Here is a 22,418-nt window from a genome sequence, read left to right as displayed (position 1 = left end):
AAGACAACGGAGAAGGCCTGAAAAGATGCCACCAAAAAGAAAATCATACTCTGCAGATTGTAAGTTACGACTGGTGAAATATGCATCTGAAAACGGTAGCCGTCACAATATTATCATCTGAACTTTTCATGTTAAGTTAGCATACCTGTATGTCCATGGGACTTATAGTCCAGTGCAACTTATTTATGGTTTATTTTTCTTTATAATGATAAAGTGGCTGGTGCGACTTATACTCCGGTGCGACTTATTTATGGTTTATTTTTCTTTATAATGGATAAAGTGGCTGGTGCGACTTATACTCCGGTGCGACTTATAGTCCGGAAAATACGGTACTTGGAAGGTGGCGTCCTCTGTGGCATCTCTGTCCTACCCTTCTGCCACCTACGTGACTGTAAGCTAACGTTCATCTTGAACTTTCATTTAACCTCTTGAATCTTCAATCTTAAACCGCAATGTAATTTTTCAGATTTTTTATTTTATTTTTTTTACATTCTGTCTCTCACAGTTGAAGTGTACCTACGATAAAACTTAAAGACCTCGCCATTCTTTGTAGGTGGGAAAACTTGCAAAATTGGCAGTGAATCAAATACTTATTTGCCTCACTGTATCTATATGTGTGTATATATGTCTGACCATGTTAAATGAATGTCAATCTTTTTCTTAAAATAACTGTATTTGTGTGTCTCATTGTATCAGTGTCAACCATGTCTTAACAAGCGCACACTTTGTTAACTATGTAAGAGTATAAGTACACCACCTCTGTGAAAAATGTACTTAAGATTCCAATTTTCTATAGCAATACAAACTTCCTACAGGCACTGCACTAGTAACAACCAATAAGGCAAAAATAATTCCTTTCCATATTGTCCAGATTGAGTTTTTCAGAACTATTTATTTATTTATTTATAAATAAATAGTGTAAAGTGTAAATAAAGAGAGTGTGGATGTTTTAGGCTGCCTGGCTGTTTAAATTTAGGTATTTGTGTGTATTTAGGGATGTAGACGATCCAGAATATAAACCTGCTCCTGCCCTGCTGAAGGATGATATTGAGGTAAGGAACTGCTAAGATGCGCCTTTACTAGTTCTTTCTACAGATAAACTAGTCTGAACAAGCATTTTGATTTGTTTATCTATTGGACACTTTGTCTTCTCATGTAGGATGACGCTTCTTCTCCCGGAGACTTGGTTGTTAGTGACAACGCAGGAGGTGCGTATTAATCATTTATAATCCACTGCAGATTATCGCTTTCATGAGGATTATATACAAACTTCCCACCAGCATGAGAGAAGGCTTTAAATTTAGAAAATGGTATGTAAAACTGCAACTGAGGATTATTTTGGGAATCAAGTAATCTTTTTTTTTTTTTAACAAGTTTTTTTAATGACACTATTTTCAGATTAGTCAATTATCATTAATTTACCATAGAATTCTACCATATATATATATATATATTATATATATATATATATATATATATGAAAGCAGTCATGGAAAAAATATGAAAGATTTGAATTTTCCTCTTCCTGAGATCCAAAAACACAGAAAATATAATCTTACCATACATACTTAACATACTTCACGGGGCTGCAACAAACAATTATTTTCATGCGCAGTTAACCTATTGATTATTTTATGGATTTATCAATTAGTTGTTTGGGCCATAAAATGTCAGAAATGGTGAAAAATATCAATCAGCATTTCTCAGCGTCCAAGGTGCCGTCCTCAGGTGTCTTCTTTTGTCCACACACCACAGATACACTGAACAAACATATAAACCCAACACTTTTGTTTCTGCTCCCATTGTTCATGAACTGAACACAGAAGATGAAATCAGAATTTGGGCATTAAAAAAGACTCAAAACTATTAATTGATTACCAAAATAGTTGAAGATCAAATTACACTCAACAAAAATATAAATGCAACACTTTTGGTTTTGCTCCCATTTTGTATGAGATGAACTCAAAGATCTAAAACTTTTTCCACATACACAATATCACCATTTCCCTCAAATATTGTTCACAAACCAGTCTAAATCTGTGATAGTGAGCACTTCTCCTTTGCTGAGATAATCCATCCCACCTCACAGGTGTGCCATATGAAGATGCTGATTAGACACCATGATTAGTGCACAGGTGTGCCTTAGACTGTCCACAATAAAAGGCCACTCTGAAAGGTGCAGTTTTGTTTTATTGGGGGGGGATACCAGTCAGTATCTGGTGTGACCACCATTTGCCTCATGCAGTGCAACACATCTCCTTCGCATAGAGTTGATCAGGTTGTCAATTGTGGCCTGTGGAATGTTGGTCCACTCCTCTTCAATGGCTGTGCGAAGTTGCTGGATATTGGCAGGAACTGGTACACGCTGTCGTATACGCCGGTCCAGAGCATCCCAAACATGCTCAATGGGTGACATGTCCGGTGAGTATGCCGGCCATGCAAGAACTGGGACATTTTCAGCTTCTAAGAAATGTGTACAGATCCTTGCAACATGGGGCCGTGCATTATCCTGCTGCAACATGAGGTGATGTTCTTGGATGTATGGCACAACAATGGGCCTCAGGATCTCGTCACGGTATCTCTGTGCATTCAAAATGCCATCAATAAAATGCACCTGTGTTCTTCGTCCATAACAGACGCCTGCTCATACCATAACCCCACCGCCACCATGGGCCACTCAATCCACAACATTGACATCAGAAAACCGCTCACCCACACGACGCCACACACGCTGTCTGCCATCTGCCCTGGACAGTGTGAACCGGGATTCATCCGTGAAGGGAACACCTCTCCAACATGCCAAACGCCAGCGAATGTGAGCATTTGACGAACTGGAGTCAGGTCGAAATCCCGATGAGGACGACGAGCATGCAGATGAGGTTCCCTGAGATGGTTTCTGACAGTTTGTACAGAAATTCTTTGGTTATGCAAACCGATCGTTCCAGCAGCTGTCCGAGTGGCTGGTCTCAGACGATCTTGGAGGTGAACATGCTGGATGTGGATGTCCTGGGCTGGTGTGGTTACACGTGGTCTGCGGTTGTGAGGCTGGTTGGATGTACTGCCAAATTCTCGGAAACGCCTTTGGAGACGGCTTATGGTAGAGAAATGAACATTCAATACACGAGCAACAGCTCTGGTTGACATTCCTGCTGTCAGCATGCCAATTGAACGCTCCCTCAAATCTCACGACATCTGTGGCATTGTGCTGTGTGATAAAACTGCACCTTTCAGAGTGGCCTTTTATTGTGGACAGTCTGAGGCACACCTGTGCACTAATCATGGTGTCTAATCAGCATCTTGATATGGCACACCTGTGAGGTGGGATGGATTATCTCAGCAAAGGAGAAGTGCTCACTATCACAGATTTAGACTGGTTTGTGAACAATATTTGAGGGAAATGGTGATATTGTGTATGTGGAAAAAGTTTTAGATCTTTGAGTTCATCTCAAACAAAATGGGAGCAAAACCAAAAGTGTTGCGTTTATATTTTTGTTGAGTGTAATAATTGATTAATTGTTCCAGCTCTATTAGTATGAGTTTAAGGTCCAGAATATTGTTGAAAATAATGTGCACATTATTACAAGTACAAGAAACAAAAAATGAAACCGATTCCTTCCAAAAACCACTTTCAAACTTTAGTCGCTGTGGAAGGGCCACTAACAGATTTCCAGAAGAACAATAAACAGGATTTCAAAGTTAAACCCGTTCGAAAATTCTGTCTTTTGAATGTTTGTGTACGGTGTGTTGTTGGGTTCCAGATACAGTTCCAATGACAGAAGGTGAATCTACCTACTGGCCCTCGTCTTCTGTGCTAACAGCCAGACTGAGGCGTCTGATCACAGCTTCTCAGCGCTACACGAAGAGCCGACAGATCCTACACATCCATCAGACTCAGTCTCAGTCCCAGTCCCAGCAGACCATGATTCTAGCTGCTCCACTTTGCCCACTGCCTCAGCCACTCGACGACACCCTCAACCCCAAGATGGCTGCTAAGATCGAACGGCAGCAGAGGTCAGGCCTCAGAGAAAATCAAACAAAAATATAATGACCCTCAAACCTTCAAAAGATACTCAAGTCAGTCTAATATTTTAACTGCAGATGATATATTTATTTAAAAATGTGTTTCATTGTCTTCAGATGGACTAGGCGAGAAGAGGCAGACTTCTACCGAGTGGTGTCCACGTTTGGTGTTGTTTTTGACCCAAACCTTGGCCGCTTTGACTGGACCAAGTTTAGAGCTATGGCTCGGCTGCACAAGAAGATGGACGAGAGCCTGCAGAAATATCTGTGCGCGTTCACCGCCATGTGCAGAAGGGTGTGTCGCCTGCCACCCAAAGATGGAGGTCAGATATGTACATATGCGCACACATGAACTCAAACCTTCAGTCTTGTGTAGATGTGACATTTCGAGTTTTGGGCACTGTATGAAGGATAAGATTTCATTTTCAGTATAAAAAAAATAAACAATAAAATCTGTTGTCCTATGCACCAAACATTATTTCAGCTTGTCCACACTACTGGACCCGTTTTGATTGGTTTTACAGAAGGTAGAGTTCTGTAGCATTTTGGTAAACATGCTGTTTCAGCAGTACTGGGAAGCTGATAAGGTTAATCATTGGTGGTAAGGTAAACCATGTCATGTTGGAGCTCCATGTGCAAACAGCACTGTGGGCATAATTTGTAGTGCACTTTTTTTCCGTTCTCTTACACCTATTTTTGTATGTGTGTGTGTGCCCATCTTTATTCCAGATGCTGCAGTGGACCCATCTCTCACCATCCAGCCCATCACTGAGGAGCGAGCTTCTCGTACGCTCTACAGAGTAGAGTTGCTTCGCCAGGTCAGAGAGCAAGTCGTTCGCCATCCGTTACTTTACGAGCGTCTGTCGCTGTGCCAGATGAGTTCCGACTTGCCCGTCTGGTGGGAACCTGGAACTCATGACCGTGACTTGCTTATCGGTGCTGCCAAGCATGGTGTCAGCCGCACCGATTATCATATTCTTCGAGATCCGGAGCTCAGCTTCATGGCGGCCCAGCGCAATTACAGCCAAACAAAAGCGGCACAGCACCAATCACGCACACCTACACCATTCCTACACCTGCAGTACCAGGCTGCCAGCTCGCTTCTGACAGGATCTCCACTTCCCCCACCCACCCAGAGAGACACTGAAATGTCTGCGGTGGCAATCAAGGTGGAACCAGCCTCTGAGGGGGAGGAGATTAGGGAGAGGCAGAGGGGTCACTGGAGTCCTCCTTCAGCACCACCTACAGGTCTGGATGAGAAGTCTGTTCCTGAGACAAAGGATGAGAAGCAGATGGTGGCAGCACGAACCAAACCGCTGACACCCAACTCATCAGAGAGGAAAGCCAAGAAGGCTAACAAGAGGGGCCGTAGGGAGGCCAGACGAGGCTCAGAGACTGACTCAGACGGTTCCTCCTCGAGTTCTTCATCACGTTCCTCTTCTTCTTCTTCATCCTCATCTTCTTCATCATCACATTCTGGGTCCAGCTCTTCCTCCTCTTCATCTTCTTGCTCCTCTGGCTCTTCATCATCATCTTCATCATCTTCATCATCCTCTGATGACAGTGAAAGTGAAGGAGAGGAGGGGAAGAAGAAGGGTAAGTGAATGTCTTTTTCCCAGCCGTTTTTGCTGATAAAATTAGCTTTGTCAAAATAGCTTCTGTCATATGAATTTACATCCAGCTGCAGTTTTGCTGATTTGTGACAGTGTAATCATAAGCTCCTGAGTATCTACTAATTGCTTGAGAGTTGTTTTTGTCCATATTAATGTTTTCTGGGTTCTCACTAAACTTCCTAGTGCCTGCACCCAAAGCGATAAAGGGATTTGATGAGGACAGTGTGGCATCACTGAGCACAACACAGGACGACACGCAAGAAATGCCCGTGGCTGAGAATGGCATTGCTGCCTCTTCCTCACATCCTTTTCAGGGAGGCTACATGCTGGCTGCATCCTACTGGCCAAAGGTGTGCAACTTCACACACACACAGATACGATATGATACACTTTATTGTCCCTTACAGGAAATTTATCTTGGACTACAAGAGCTGCACAAATAAACCTGGCATGACATAATTACATAACTCATGCATGTTGCATATAAGTTAATACACACACCAATATTGCACATACCCAAGGGAGGGAGGGAGGGAGGGGAAGAGAGAGAGAGGGAGAGAGAGAGAGAGAGAGATGTGATGCTTTATCTCAGAGAACGACATTTTAACTTAAAGGGTGATGTTGCATGTGCTGTCAGTCTCATCACCTAAACACTTGAGGTCATCATCAAGCAGTGAGGACAAAGTGTGAAAACTTTTTTGTCATTTTGTAGTTTGTAGTGCAACCATGTAAATGGGGAAAAATGGCCCATTTTTACAAATTGATTTCTCCATCTTCAAAATTAAATACATAAACAAAATCCAGATGACACTTTCTATTGGCTGACTGAGCTTGTATTGATAGGTCAGAGCTGAACAAAGGGTGGCCACCTATTGCCTGTCTATGGCCAAAATTTGCTTCAGAAATTGAGGAAATCAGGCCAGATTTGTTAAAATTACATACAAAAGTATTTCCTACTTTTATATGACCACTTACAAACGAGTGTAATAAATGATGGCAGAGTATTGCTGACCATTGCCATTACACCAGTGTTTGTGCACACAGTGCTACTATCACTTTATTCCCAGACATTTTCACAAAGCTAAAATGTATCTCAAAATGGTGTTATGTTGAAGAGCTCGAGATGCTTCCCATGGGGTTTATGTTGCAGAGAAGAATCAGAAAGAGGGCTCTTCCTGCTCAAGGAACAGTAGCTCCCAGTATTGTACCTGGATGTCCAGTTTTCTACTTTTGCAAATTATTGGCACCACCATGCAAAGTGACATCTGACTGTTCACTATTTTTGGTCATGATGTGTTCCAGCATCACAGTTTTTTTTTTGTTTTTTTTTGAACATGTTAAAAAATTTCCTGATCACTGTTCTACAAACACTACTTTTGCCACCGCTTACACCCGCCGCAATTGGATAACTAATTTTTTTTTTTTTTTTTTTTTTTGTGCCAGTAAAGTAGCCAGTCATACATCACAAAACGGCAATGGGAGACCAGCGTGAGTAACATTAAAAAAGTAATTCTGTTGAATGCATCACATCACTTCAGCTAAAGTGAGTGAAAGATGGTGAATGTGGTGGTTGGTGCTTTTAAAGTATTTTAATCATCACTAAACTTAATGTTTCTGGTCTCTGAAGTGTGACTCTGCAAAAAATGCAAAACCTTATCAGATACCTTTGTAAAATGTCAAGTCAAATATCTCACCTACACTGAATATGAGGCAAAATCACTGAATTAAAATTTCAGTAAGCTATCAGGACTCCTTTTTGATAAATACATCTTGGAATTCTTAAATGAAAGTCTTCAAACATCGTGTTTTGAGTTCAAGTTGAGATTAAACAAAGCTTTTTACATTGCAGTGCACTTTGTGATAAGAGTAAAATGAAGTTGAACAAACCTTATTAAAAGGAACTTGTTAATTTAAAAACACCTTGTTTCATGTTTAAAAAAATTACCAGTGGAACAAGTAAAAGTTCACTGAAGAGTTCCTGATGTAAGGTCTTCAGATTAACTCAATAAATTAAGACAATACTCATATCTGTGTTATAATAGCCAAGTGGCCTCTGTGTGTGTGAATGCTTGCACAAGTGTGTATAGCTTTGATCACGGCGAAACCAGGGAGAGCTGACATTTGCCGTTTGGTATGCTTATGTATTTTGCGTCAAGAATGAACACTGTGAAAACAGTTGATAGGATAAATATTTTTGGAGAAATTAGCAATTTTAATGAACCAGTAAACAATGGACGTTGTGCTACGATACATCATGGGAGTTTGGCGTTTTGAGGTTTTAAACGTTGTTACTGTGGTTCATGTTAATTTAACAGTGTTGTTAATGTTATCCAGGGCTGTGAAAACTCTGCGGACTTCATCATGGGCGGGGTGGTGGTGGGGTGTTAGCGTTGTACTCTTTAATCGTGATCGTTAGAGTTTTTAAAATGCTTATCGCAAAGCGTTTTTTTTTTTTTTTTTTTTTTTTTTTTACAACATCATGCAAGTTTTATAAGTCCACGGACACTGATCTGTGTGTTACAGATACATATCAGTTTCCTCGGATCCGCGGAGTTTCGCGGAGGAAAAATGCCACTCAAAGCCTGGCTGTTATGACAGTTGTCGTAAAGCGGCACTGGTTGGTTGCTGCGGTGACACTGTGTGGCTCCTTTGCGAAGCTTAGCTAAACGTAGCATGTGGACATCGCAAACTTTTAGAACTTTAAAGTTGTTAAAAGAAGAATTTTGCAGCATGTCTGTGTCACTGAGCGACATCAGACAGAGCGAAGATGGCGAGAAAGACGGTTTGAAAAAGTGTGATAAGGACAAGAATCCATGGCATTGTTGCTGGCTTCATGAACACACCTGAAAGATAAACAGGAAAAGTGAACTGGTAAGAATTCTTTTCTCTCTCTGGAAAATAAACATTGTGCTGTTCAAACAGGATTTCAGAAAAGATTATGTGCTTTTTTTCTTTCATTAATCTAGACTTTCTTTCATTGAAAAAAAAGACTGTGCTTTGAATGAATTTAGGCTACATGAATTTACACAACAATGTAAATTAGTTTTTATTAACTTTTCATGGGAAAAAAGACACTGTGGCTTTGAGTGGATTTACAGGAATTTATACAAGAATGTGTGGCTTTTTTTACTATAAGGTATGTTATTGATATTTTACCCTGATTTTTTAAAATATTCTACAATCTTTAGCTGTGGTTTTTGACATAGTTTAACAGTCTTTTCAGTCTTCATGAATTTCATGTAGTTTAATTGTTAAGAGTTAATGCATAATTTGGTTTACAATTAAAAGGAAAATCATTCCAGGTCCTACTTCTACATCATATTCTGTTATTTCAACATGGTCATTGACAGTTCAAATGAAAGGTTGAATCTAGGATCATTTAAATATGCACTAATTTTGAGATTTGTTCTTCCAGGAGATGTTGAAAATGTATCAGTCAATGAAAATTTAATTTGGTTTCTGGGGCCCCACAAGGCCCTAGACCCCGCCCCAGACCTCCTGCAAATTTTCCTCAGATTTTACAATTTTCATTTCACAGCCCTGGTTATTGATTTATTGTGTTTTTGTAGTTCAGTTGGTTTAGTCAGTTTAGTTTTGTTGCTGGTACCATAAATGAGAAGTGTATTGTGTTTGATGTCTTCTGCCACCATGTCTGTATCTAAAATTAGAAGCACCTGCTTGCGGCAGAATGCGGAAAAGACATAAAGGTGTGTGTGTGTGTGTGTAACTTTGATCATGGAGAAACTGAGGACAGCTGACATTTGCCATTTGGTATACTTATGTATTTTGTGTCAAGGATGAATGCTGCGAAAACAGAATGTTGATAGGACCAATATTTTAGAGAAGCTATGGATATTAGCTAACATTGCTAACTACATTGTGGACTCACATGCCTTTCCAGCAGGGGGCAGCAAATCACTTTACAGGGCTGTGAAAACTCCTCGGAATTCCTCATTCATCGTGGGGAGGAGGGGGTGGTGGTGTTTGTGTTGTACTCTGTAATTGTGATTGTCACTGAGTTTTTAATATGCCTTTCGCAAAGCGTTTCCTTTTTTTACCACATCATGCAAGTTTTATAAGTCCACGGACACTGATCTGTGTGTTACAGATACAAATCAGTGTCCTCGGATCCGCTGAACTTCGCGGAAGAAAAATGTCACTCAAAGCGTAGCTGTTACGGCAACTGTCGTTGTCGCGACGCTGTGTAGCTCCTGTAAGACGCTGAAGCTAAATGTAGCATGTGGACATGAGCTCTCAAGTTTTTAAAAGAAGAATTTTGCAGCATGTCTGTCACGGAGCGACATCAGACAGAGGGAAGATAGCGAGAAAGACGGTTTGAAAAAGTCTGACATGGACAAGAATCAATGGAATTGTCGCTGGCTTCACAAACACACTTGAAAGATAAAAGAAATGGGAAAAGTGAACTATGCCATCAGGAAACATGGTAAGAATTTTTCTCTCCCTGGAAAATAAACATTGTGCTGTTCAAACAGGATTTTAGACAAGATTATGTGACTCTGTTTTTTTATTATTAATCTAGACTTTCATTGGAAAAAATACATTGTGGCTTTGAATGGATTGACATTAATTTACACAAGAATGTAAATGAGTTTTTATTGATGTAGACTTTTTTCATGGGAAAAAAGACTGGCCTTTACAGGAATTTACACAACAATATTTGACTTTTTACTATAAGCTGTGTTATTGATATTTTACCATGATTTTCAAAATATTCTCCAAGCTTTAGCTGCGGTTTTTAAATGCTTTAACAGTCTTTTCACTCTTCATGAATTTCATGTAGTTTAACTGTTCTGAGTTAATGCATAATTTGGTTTACAATTCAAAGAAAAGTGATTTCAGGTTATACTTCCATGTCACATTCTGTTATTTCAACATTATCATTGACAGTTTAGATGAAAGGTTGAATCTAGGATCATTTAAATATGTACTTCCAGGGCTTGACATAAACCAATTTGCCCCACTGGCCCACAGGGCTAGTAGAATGTAGTAGTTAGTGGCCCACAGTGTAGGAGCACTGGTCCATGGTTTTGCACGAGAGTTCATGATATTCCACCCTGAAATCCTGCAAATAAAACTCCCTATATAATGTAAACCAATCCAGAAAAAATAGTCTATAGATCATGAAGTTAAAATAAATAAATAAATAAATAAATAATAGAATTTATCAGAGGGCATTCTCAATTGTAAAAAAAAATAAAGTGACTCCCATAAAATTTAAAGGGCATTTAATAGCAACCCTCAGAGTTGGCTAACTCACAGTCAGAAATGTAAAATACAGATGTAGGTCCATATCAAAACTAAAATGTATGCCTTGTCTGGATTGGAGTTATAGATCTAAAAATTGAAAAAAATTATGCATGGCTCCTTTGCTAATGTTGTCACCATGCGGTTTCCACAAAGGCAAGCTGGTTAGCCTTTTAAACTAGCTTCAAAACAGCCAGGGTCTACCAGGACCAAGCATATACTTTACTTACTTGTCAGCATACGATGGATAGGCCCTGCACATTTGGCAGAAAACCTCATTCCAGTCAACCAATTCCAACTCATTGCAAGCTTTTTATAATTTATTACCACCCTTGAAAAATGTCAGCTAGGTGTTTTATAAACACTACCCAGTCTAGAGCCTGTGGATCCCTGCGGGCAACCTGCTAGTTGCGCTTTATTTTACATGTATGAGGAAGTGTTACATCTTTTACAAACAACATAGCAGCTTAAAAATTTATGGGGAGTCCAAAAATCTTTTTTTAATCTCTGATGTGACTTAAAATGAGTTGTTTCAAGACTATTTCTCTGAACAAGATATCTATTATCTAAAAACAAATAATTCTATCTTACTTTTACTTAAATTATTGTCTTTTCTTACATGTAATTAGATATATTGACAAAATTAGACAAATATATTTAGTAAGATGTGTTTTTGCAGTGTACAAAAATGAAGAAACTCACAGCTTTTTTTTTTTTTTGCGGCTGGAAAGCAGATAGATAATTTGAGTAACAGTATTGGGTACATTGACTGTTCATGACCTTTGACTAACCAGAGGAAGACCTGGAATATTTTAAGGAAAAATTGAGTATTTGAATATTGGTTTCTTAAAAGTCTTGAGCAAAGAAAATCAGACTGATGATGATGAATGAGTGTGCTGATCTTTTTCCTTTTTCTTTCTGTTTTCAGGATCGAGTGGTTATTAACCGCTTGGACAGTATATGTCAGGCGGTGTTGAAGGGCAAGTGGCCAGGAACGCGGCGGGTCTACGAGCCCGGTGCAGTCGCCTCTTTCTATACTACCAAACTGCTGGATAGTGCCAACAGCCAGTGCGAGGACCCCTCTGCCTCGCCACAGGGGTCAAAGGTGAAGAAGCATGTTGCAGAAAACAAGGAGTTCTCAGTAAAACTGAACGATGTATGTAGAATTCTCCTCCTCCCTCCACTTTGTCCTAATCTCTGGACCCTACCACTTCTGCTGCTGTGACCGGTGCTAGCTGCAGTGTTGGGCATGTTTGTCTGTCTCCTCTCCTCTTTTCTTTCCTTTGGGTATGATTAGTGGGTTTTAATCGATTGACAGGAGGGAAGATGAATTTAATAGTAGCCGTCTTTTCCCACACACTCTATTTGAATTGGGCTGTGAGGCTATGATTACAAGAACACAAATCACTTAGTCATGAGAATATAATAAGGTTGAGCTGGCAGCCTTTCAGCTTTAAAAGGGCTCACTTATAATCTGAGACAGGTGTCTGATGCGCTGTGCTTCTTGGCACTTGATTGAGACAGGGTTTTGATGGACTCCAATCTGGATATTTTCACTGTGTGCGCGCTAACAGCAGTTATCTTCTTGGCATGACTTTGCGTTAAAAACAGAACTCTAAATAAACTTTTCCCAGTGCCACACTAGCACCCACCCCTTGTGTGTCCCAGTGTCACAGTACCTCTAACAAAAGCCTGCTTCATAATGTGTGCTGCATTATAACACATTTTTAATTTTGGAGTGATATTGTATTTAGTAGGTTCCGTTTGATTTGAAAAGACTTACGCATGACTGAACTTTCCTGCTGTTGACATCGCTGTGTGTTTGAACTTGGCCTGTGTCTCTTCCTAGACTTGTCTGACCGGCTTTCTGTCTTTGCACAGCAGGAGGGAGGTCTGAAGTTGACCTTCCAAAAGCAAGGTTTACCTCTCAAGAGGCCTCTGGACTCGGAGGAGGGCCCTCAGGCCCAGCAGCAGTATTTGGCCCGGCTTCATGAACTGCAGAGCGCCTCAGACATCGGTCTGGCTGACATCACCAAGCCCCACTGCAGCTTCCAGCCTGGTGAGTTCCTAAAATAAATGTAAGATATCCTGTGTTTAAAGGACGGGTTGAGACAAGGTCATCTGATTTTTTTTTTTTTTAATTGGTTCTTCTTTTTCACCACTAGATGGCATTAAACCATATTTCCAGTTGGAAGCTTCAACTTGCACAAAAACCTTAAATTTGAAGTCTCTGTAGTCCCTGATATTTGACATATAAATGATATAAACCTGTGCTGTAGGTTTTGTTGCACTAAATAATAATATGTCTGATAATGCACTGCTTATTCTGCTTGTAAAGATTTTGCAGCATAACTGGTTGAGAGAAACACAAAGTCAGTGAATGTAGAAAATAATTTGTTTCTTTGAAATGGCACAGTTGCTAACAGGCTGGTTGTTCCACAGCGGTTCCAGGTCTGACAGCTCAGGTCAGGCTGAACGGAGTGTTGGACGGCCAGCCATTGATAAAGAAGCGTAGAGGAAGAAGGAAGAACGTGGAGGGTGTGGACCTGCTCTTTATGAACAAAAATAGAGTTCCCTCTGTACCCAATCAGGTAGAGTGAGCCGTTTTAATCTTTTACATATCAGCTTCTTATGTGGCCTCTTATAAGCATTAGACATTGTCTCATTTTTCTGCTCTGATTAAATGTATTCTGGGAAAAAAGTGCATTATCGAGGCCATTTATATGTGAGGCAGTCAGACCAGTTGCAGCAAAGAGATTATGTATTGACATGACTACAGTAATGCTTAACTAAGTTTGGAATAGGTACGAGCATCATACCATTTATGAAAGGAAGCCACCAAGTGACACTTGAGATCGCAGTCAAACCACCAGACCTAAACACTGAAAATGGAAAAAATCTGACAAACCGTAGCATTTGAAGCTGCATGCATCTTCAACAACACCTGTGCCTAATTCCCATCATGTATGTTACAAGATTATCCCCTGCAACAAGTCCAGACGTATCCAGCAGGTGGCAAGCAGCTCTGTGGTGAATAACACAAGAATAACAAGGATGTTATGAATACGTGCAAAGGCTTTTTCAAAGCCGGTGTCGCCAACCGCACGTTCCCCCCCTAAAAATCGGTCTGCCCTGCCTTCACTGTGCATGCATCGTCAGCCGCGGTTTGCTGATTATCACTTCGTTTCTGCTTCAAACTGCACTCCAGTCATCATCTATCTTGGCAACAGATATCTGAAGCTTTTGTATAACAATCATTTCCACATAAATTCAGCATTATTTCATCATAAAAGATGGAGGAAGCGATCAGAGCACAAGAGCTACACAAGCTGCTAGCTGATGCGTTTACTTCACGTTGGTCATTTCAAAGCGTCACAGAGTATCACCTTGTTTCTGCTTAAAATGGCCTCGTTTATGCTTGAGACTGACTTTATAATGATTTAAGAGATTTTACCGTGTCTTCTGTTGGTTAATATTCCCATTAATCCATTTGATTGCTTTGGGTGAAGAGACTCTGTCTCAGATGAGCTGCTGAGCTCTGAAATGACGCATGTGCAGTGGAGGCAGGGCGGACCAATTTTTTTGGGGGGGGGGGGGGGGGGGTTTCAGTCTGCAACATTGAGGCTGTTTTGATAGAGCAGGCACCAGTTCCATGTAAAGGTTTTGATTGTAGCCAGTTTGTGTTAACAAAATGTTCGTTTCATACAATAAATTTTAATGAGAACATGTAGTGCCCCCTGCTGGTGTAAATGAAGCCTGTGATCTTTAGAAGCCCTTACAGGTTGTTTGACCTCCCAAGTGGTCATTATGAGGTATCCACCTTCCTTCTTCACCAAGTGTTGATGATGGACCTGTTTATTTCTAGGTGCCACCGGGGTGGGGCGGTATTGGTCAGGTTGGCATGCCTGCGGCCTCTGTTCCAGGCTGCAGCCAGGGCACCAGTCAGAGCACCAGTCAGAGCCCCATGGACACAGAGAGCAGGGTCCCTGTCATCAATCTCAAAGATGGTACCCGGCTTGCAGGGGAAGACGCTCCCAGAAGAGGAGAGCTTGAGCAGTGGCTGAAAGAGCACCCAGGATTCGTGGCAGACACGGGAGCATTTATCCCTGTGAGTCTGATGAACCTCGTCACCAGCACATAGTCGTGTACTCAACTTTGATTCTTCTTTGTAGAACAGTACAAACACTTTTTTGCCCATTTCTAGGGAGTAAATAAAATGCAGATGCAGTTCCACTTCCAAGACGGTCGACCCAAACAAAAGCGGCACCGCTGTCGGAACCCCAACAAGATTGACGTCAACAGTCTGACAGGAGAGGAGAGAGTGCAAATAATCAACCGGAGAAATGCACGCAAGGTGTGTGTGTGTGTGTGTGTGTGTGTGTGTGTGTGTGTGTGTGTGTGTGTGTGTGTGTGTGTGTGTGTGTGTGTGTGTGTGAGAGATGTTTCCAAATGCATGTTGATGCATAATTTTTAGTTACACAGACATAACTCATTATCTTTACTTCTTAATACTAAGGATGTGCAAGTGCAGGCAGTCAGCAACCACAGTATACCATCTGTCTGATTAAACACTTATTGATTTAAAAAAAAATTTCTCGATGTGAAATGGATTGGAAACCAGAATGTGAATTTTGCCCACAGTGCAAAGCGTTTATCAGCAGGGAGGATAATGATGAACAGTTTTGGTATCAGAATAGGATGTTTAAATGTGATTAAACAAAACGTCATACTAACGATGTTCACATATTTGAAACACAAATCTCTGTATACAGTTTGACAAATTAGTGGTCCAGAGGTCAGCAGCCTCTAACAGGGTTCCCACAGATCCTTGAAGTTTTAAGAGGCATCGACTTTGTTAATCTAAAAGTAAGGCCTTGTTTGGCATTAAAATATCTTAACTCAGTCTTTCAAAAGTATTAAAATTATAAAGACATTGTCTTCTGACATTGCATTTAAAAGATATCAAAATAAATGGCAAGTTTTTTTAGTCAGTTTAGTCAATTTTTTTGTCATAATCCTACGCAAGGTGAGATAGCCAAACCAACAAGTCATTTTTGTTTGTTGCCAGAGCGTTCCAAGTGGAGACAGGAAGTGTATATTTAATGAAAATTGGATTTTCAGAGAAGACTGCAACATGGCTTGAACCAGTAACCATGTTACAGTAAATATTTGGGCAAATTTGTCCCAAACCATGAGCCATGTATTTATTGGTTATTGTAATATTGGTCTTAAATTTCATTGACTAGCACTTTAAAAGTCTTTCACCTTCTTGTCTTCAGCTGTTGGAACCCTCCACGTTTTGTGTATTAATGCTAAATCTTATCCCAAAAAAGTAAAGAATTCTGATAGATTTCAGACTGTTTTATTTATTTGTTTGATTGTTTGTTTGCTTGTGATCTTTACGGTAGTACTTCTTGCATATTTTACTCATTTAAGCTGGATCTGTGCTGATTGTGTTGCCAGAGGACAGTGTATTGCTAAAATGTTAATTGCGCTTCATGTCACCTGTAATCTCACCTGCAGGTCGGTGGCGCCTTTGCTCCTCCTCTAAAGGATCTGTGTCGGTTCCTCCAGGAGAATCCTGAGTACGGAGTCCCACCTGAGTGGGGAGATGTGGTGAAACAGTCGGTGAGAAGCAGGAACACACACGTCCAATCAAAACACCCTTTCTTGTTGGTATATGTAGTTGGTGTGCATCTTTTTCTGTGCGCGCAATTACTCTCACAGCCAGTACATCTGCATATTTCTTTTTTATAATGAGATTTTATTTGGTTTTAAACATGAACAAGAACAAACAACAAAACAAAAAAAAGTCAACAACAATGAGCAGACTACGGAGCCCTGGAAGTGTCATCGCAAAATGTTTTGCATGTGGAGAGAATGTGCGCACATTTTATTATATTGTGCACACGTTTTATGATATTGTGCGCACGTTTTAAGCATCGTTTGAGTAAAACAAGGGCACGATCTACTTAAACGTGGCCACAATTTGTAAAACGTGCACTCAACATTGTCTTGACACATAAATGTTGGCTATTAGCCAACAAACCAGCAGACAGTGTAAATACATTTCCCCATTAGAAATGAATCTGGTCAGAGTGTATCATCATGGTTTGGGCGCACAAGGACGTACAGGGAACTCCAGCTACCCAGCATGACATCATCTGGAGTTTAAGCACAATAAAAAGGATGCTGAGGGCAAAGCGTCTTCCCGTCATGAGGATGACAATTTAGGTCATATTATGAAGTTCATTTTGAACGAAAGGAAAATGTGCACACTTCTTATAATTCGAGGGCTCAATTAAAGGAAAACGTGCGCACAAATTATCATGGCCAGAAAAAAATATCACTTTAAGTGACCTCTCCCGGGTTCCGTAGCAGACTGCGTGGGAGGTAACTTTAAAAAAAAGTTACACAACAGAAACACAGAGGGCGTAAAGTAAAAACAAAACACAACTGTTAAAGTAGACACGGGCATCACACTGCAAAGCAGAACCGTCCTGTCAATGTACAAGAGCTTTTAACAATAGTGTCTGCAAGGTTCCTGGGAAGGTAATCAATAAGAGGCTGCCACATTTCTGTAAACAAGTTGTCATTGCCCCTCAGTTTTGCGCTTATTCTTTCCATTGGCATAACTCTAAAAATTTCATTATACCACTCTGTGACTGTAGGAGGTTTGTCCATTATCCAATTATTCAGGATGCATTTCCTAGCCAAAGAGAGAAACTTCTTGAGTAATTTACTGTTGAGGTATGTAGTTTTAGCTGGCAGTCCTAATAAAAACTGACCGGGGTTCAAAAAGATTTTACATTTCAAAATTGCACCAATTTCCTTTGCTATCAGGAACCAAAATCCTGAGCATATTTTATATTTGTTGAGGCCTTGTTACATCATGGTACAATATATCACGATGCAGAAATGACATGACATGAATCAAGAGGTGAAAAATAGGTTGCAACATATGAGTTAATGGGACACAACTTTAACACTTTTTCAAGTGAAAAATAGCGCCCCCAAGCTGTAGTCTACAGCTTTTCTCTGAGCATGGTCCAACATGCAGGTGCCTCTATGCTGAGGATGAATGTAATCAATGTTTTCCATTTGTAAAGTAAAAATAATTTTTTTTCTATATATTCAGTATTTATTTTGCATTCAGTGGAATACTTTCATCTTTCAATTCATGCAGAATCCTTACCATTGCAGCCAGACTATAGAGCCAGAATATATTTTAGTTTGGAGCCAGTGCCAACAGGTACAGTATATGACGTTTAAGTTTGTTCCCTGCAGCAAATCCAGATACATCCAGCAGGTGGCAACATTGTTGCTTTTTCACCAAATTTGAATCAGATTATTCTCATTATGTACTCTTTTGCTTTGGAGACATACAAAATAATAGAGTTTGTTGTATTTGAGTTATTGTGTGAACAGTCTGGAGGGGATGGATTCACTAATCTTTCTATTCCCTCATTGCATTTTACGTAGTTGATGGTTATCTGTAAAAGTTTGCCCCTGTTTTTGTACAGCTGTCAATTATAATGGCATTTGAGATTACTGGGGGGGTTGGTGTATGAACATGTTTAGGGCATGTATAGAACATAAAATCTGAACTATGAATGAGACTAATTCTTGTATTATTTATTATTTTTCTGTAACGTTTTGGAAATGTTCAGTAGCATAGATTGTTTGTCATGCAGATTCCCAAACAAACAGACAATAAAGTATTTTCATTCATGAAGCACTGTGCCAACTATATTTGGAATATCTCCATAGTTTAACCCTGCACATATCTTGCATTTCATCCAGGGTTACCTTCCAGAGAGTATGTTTGACAGGATCCTGACTGGACCCATTGTTCCTGAAGAGGTCAGCCGGCGAGGGCGCCGCCCAAAGAATCCCCTGGCAAAGGCAGCGGCAGCAACCCCAAACCCAGCAGGGTCCTCCCTGGGCCTGAACCCCATGTTGGCTAACGGTCTCCTTTCTGGAATGGACCTCTCGAGCCTGCAGGCCTTCCAGCAGAACCTCCAGAGCTTACAGTCCCTGCAGCTCACGGCGGGCCTCATGGGGCTGCCGTCTGACGCAAGCAACCTGGCTGCTAGTAACTTAGCTGCCATGTTTCCCATGATGCTCTCTGGTATGACAGGATTGCCAAACCTGCTGGGTGTGAGCGGCATTCTTGGGAAGTCTCCTCAGGAGGGAGTGGCGGGCTCTGAGGACAAGGTGAAGGGAAGTGCAAGCGGAGGAGCAGCAGAGCCGCTCGACTCCAAAGACCCTGCCCACACCTCAGACACCAAAGGAGAAAGGACAGAGGGCTTGAACGCAACCCCACCCTCCACTTCCAATGCCACTTCCTCTGCCGGCGGCCCACAAAGTGCTTCAGCTGCCTCGGCAGCCTCCAGCCCTCCACTGTCTCTTAACCCTTTGTTACTGTCCAGTATGCTTTACCCAGGGATGATTCTCACTCCAGGCCTTAACCTTCCTGTGTCTGCCACAGAGCCACAGAGCTCAAACACTGACCCCAGCCCGCCTCCTGCTCCGCCTCCTCCTCTGCCCACAGTCTCCCAGTCATCGCCACAGGAAGCACATGAGCACCCAGAGAATCCAGAGGAGGAGACACTGGAAGAGGAGGAGGAGGAGGAGGAGTTAGGAGAACAAAAAGACAACAGTGGCGGTGAAGGTTCAGGGAAAGCGGAGTCGTCAACGTCGTCAGAGTCTGGGAGTTCGTCATCGTCGTCAGACGATTCGGACTCCAGCGATGAAGACTGATCCCTCGAACACTTAATTATAAATTTATTTATGTATGGCCTAGAAATGTATACATATATTCACATATATATACAGATTTTCCAGCACTTATGTTGCAATTTCTTTACATGTAAATACAAGAAGTAACTGAAATGTTGTGTATTAAATATTACAAAAACTACCCAAAAAAAGGAAAAACTGACTCAAATGAACTGAAATAAGATTTCAGTGTTTGTTCACAAGGTACACTCTTGTTTGAAGACATTTTGCATGTCAGAATTTAGTAGATTTCCAAACTCTGTAAACTTGTACCAACCACACTTATGTACATTTGCAACAAAAAGGCATTATTGTAATTATGTCAGGATTTAATTTTATTAAAAAAGGAAAAAAAAATGGAAACTACATCCTCACGCTCGTTGAGCTGTACTATTAATATATTTTGATTCTGGGCTGTTGTGGGTTACAACTTGACAAACACTTTGCTTGCTGGTGTACACAACTTTTACCGGTTGACACTTAACGCTCTGCAGATTTGTCAGCAATAACTCGGGCAGCTAATGAATGTCACTGAAGCTGTACATTTTCTTTTGCTAGTGCATAACTCACCATGATTTTGCATTTTAGAACTGGAATCATGTCCAATTGCATTTTTATTCACAAATTGAAGACAGTGCATTTCCATGGGGGTTGTGATCTGATTTAGCGCTCATTTTTATTCCCTTCTCTCCCGGTTATTACATTACAACTACGTATAATTTCAAGAGGAAAATTATTGTGGCCGTCACCTGCACTTCAACTACCCACAGCAGGCACACCTGTTGATTTTGTTCAAAGAGCTGATTGGCTGTTTGAGGGCTTAGATACAACTACAGCGCTGACATATTTGATTGCACCTTACCTCATTTGTGCTAATTGCATTTGGTGTCACTGTGCTAATAAATGTAGTCGTGCACGGGTGTCGTTGTACCTGCTGGAATATGATGCAGCCTGTTTTCACTGAAGGTGTCCACTGTGTTTTTTTGTTTGGTGGGATTGCGTGATTAACCTGCTGCTACTTGTTTATCAGGGGACTTGCTTTGATTATTGAAAACCATAAAACAAGGTCAATTTTATTGCCCTGGTCATATTAAAAAAAAAAAAAAAAATGGCAATCGAGCTTCTGAGTGCTCTGCTGGTCTTAGACAGTTGCTTTGTTTGCAAGAAGTTAGTTCAGAAAGTTAATCTGTCAGAATGGAAAAAATAAATTAAAACAGAAATCCTCCATTCATTCTTACACTTACTTTCTATTTGATTGCAAACTGTATGAACCCAAGATATTTAGTGTTTTTGTGGTCAACTTCATTTTATTTGTTAATGTACAGATATTTCTGTATTTCAGGCCTGCAACACATTCCAAAAAATGTTGGGACGGGGGTAACTTGGGGCCAATAATTAGATTTTAAAAAGTTTGTTTTGTTTTTTTTTGTTTGTTTGTTTTTTCCTCAAACAGGTGATGCCAATAATTGATAGTAACAATGATGTGGCAAAATAAAAATGAATTTTGAAAAAAAAAAAAAACAGTATCCATGAAAGGCTGAGTCTTTGAGGAGCTAAGATGGTCAGGGTCTTCAGTTGGGCAATAAATGTGAAAAAATAGTTGAAATGTTAAACAGTGTTTCTCAAAGAAAGATGGGAAGGAATTTGCATATTTCTTCCAGAACAAATCTGGAGGAATTTCAGTGAGTAAAGGGCAAGGACGCAAGCCTAAACAACACCAGTGATTTCCAGTGCATCATGAGCAGTCATTTATCAATAGCTGATATAGCCAGATGGTAAGGAATTACTTTGAGAAACCTTTGTCAAACACTACAATATGGAGTTAGGTTCACAAATGGCAATTAAAACTTTAATGTGCAGAAAAGAAGCCTAATGTAACTTTGTCCATAAGCGGCGTTTACTTGTCTGGGCTCTGAGGCACCTGGGTTGTGCCATCACACAGTGGAAATGTGAGATGGTCTGGTGTGTGTGTGTGTATATATGGATGGATGGATAGCTTTTTTTTATCATTGTCATTACAGCAGCGAGATATACACATACACATATATATATAGTTGACATCCACTTATTCCAATTAAGTGTCGTAGAGGAGCTGGAGACTTTCCTATTGGTCGTGAAGCAGGGTACACCCTGTATGGGCCACCAGTCTATCATAGGGCTGTGAATACATGGGTTATATTATGAATACAAATCATTACTTTTGCAAACATTTTTAAAAGACACGTTGGGATGGATACATAAAACATTTACAAGTCATTGAATATGTTTTGGACTTAAATTACTTAACTCATATAGAAATACAAACAGTATTTTTACTGTATGGTCTATCTGTGTGGAGTAGGATGCTCTCAAACATCAAGATGTCCATGATAATTATGAAGGAATTGGAGGCTCCTCTGGTTGTGATTGGATAAACTGTGCACAGTGAAAGTTTTGTCTGTTGTATCAGCAGTTACATGGTAGAGTGGAAGAGGCAAATACTTAAAAAGACCTTAAATTCCAGCTAGTTTGCCAGATGCTACATGGGAGGCTCAAGCCTACACATTTTCTTCTGGTCCTGTTTAAGTAGTCCTGATTTTAATTGACCAGTATCACCAAAAATCTATGTTCTAAGTAATCATAAAATTACTTGACTACGCACTTTGAAAGTTCAGAAAAAACAATTTGAGTTTCAAGGTCAACTGCTGATTTCTTGAAAATGGGACTTCACCAATAATTTGTCAAAGGTGAGCAGAGCAC

The 22,418-nt window shown here is 40.4% G+C and overlaps 1 protein-coding gene across 7 annotated transcripts in view; it reads left to right on the top strand.

Moving 5' to 3' along the window:
- The window catches only part of chd9 (chromodomain helicase DNA binding protein 9), a 260,945-nt gene extending 240,151 nt beyond the window's left edge, over positions 1–20,794 (top strand). For 2 of the 7 annotated variants that reach the window (XM_034186176.1, XM_034186222.1), the window contains 13 exons: positions 995–1,052; positions 1,160–1,208; positions 3,759–4,011; positions 4,138–4,352; positions 4,750–5,616; positions 5,817–5,983; positions 11,827–12,054; positions 12,780–12,957; positions 13,341–13,489; positions 14,764–15,006; positions 15,103–15,252; positions 16,422–16,526; positions 18,702–20,794. In XM_034186176.1, the coding sequence (XP_034042067.1) occupies positions 995–1,052; positions 1,160–1,208; positions 3,759–4,011; positions 4,138–4,352; positions 4,750–5,616; positions 5,817–5,983; positions 11,827–12,054; positions 12,780–12,957; positions 13,341–13,489; positions 14,764–15,006; positions 15,103–15,252; positions 16,422–16,526; positions 18,702–19,661 (3,622 nt within the window). In that variant the 3' untranslated portion in view covers positions 19,662–20,794. The remainder of the gene's footprint in view (positions 1–994; positions 1,053–1,159; positions 1,209–3,758; positions 4,012–4,137; positions 4,353–4,749; positions 5,617–5,816; positions 5,984–11,826; positions 12,055–12,779; positions 12,958–13,340; positions 13,490–14,763; positions 15,007–15,102; positions 15,253–16,421; positions 16,527–18,701) is intronic. The other 5 variants (XM_034186197.1, XM_034186214.1, XM_034186205.1 and 2 more) reach the window with 5 other exon arrangements.
- Positions 20,795–22,418: the final 1,624 nt, after the last annotated feature.

The sequence above is a fragment of the Thalassophryne amazonica genome, chromosome 2 (assembly GCF_902500255.1).
Source record: "Thalassophryne amazonica chromosome 2, fThaAma1.1, whole genome shotgun sequence".
NCBI lineage: Eukaryota > Metazoa > Chordata > Actinopteri > Batrachoidiformes > Batrachoididae > Thalassophryne > Thalassophryne amazonica.
The sequence above is the reverse complement of the archived record's forward strand: the minus strand, read 5'-3'. Positions and strand labels throughout refer to the sequence as shown.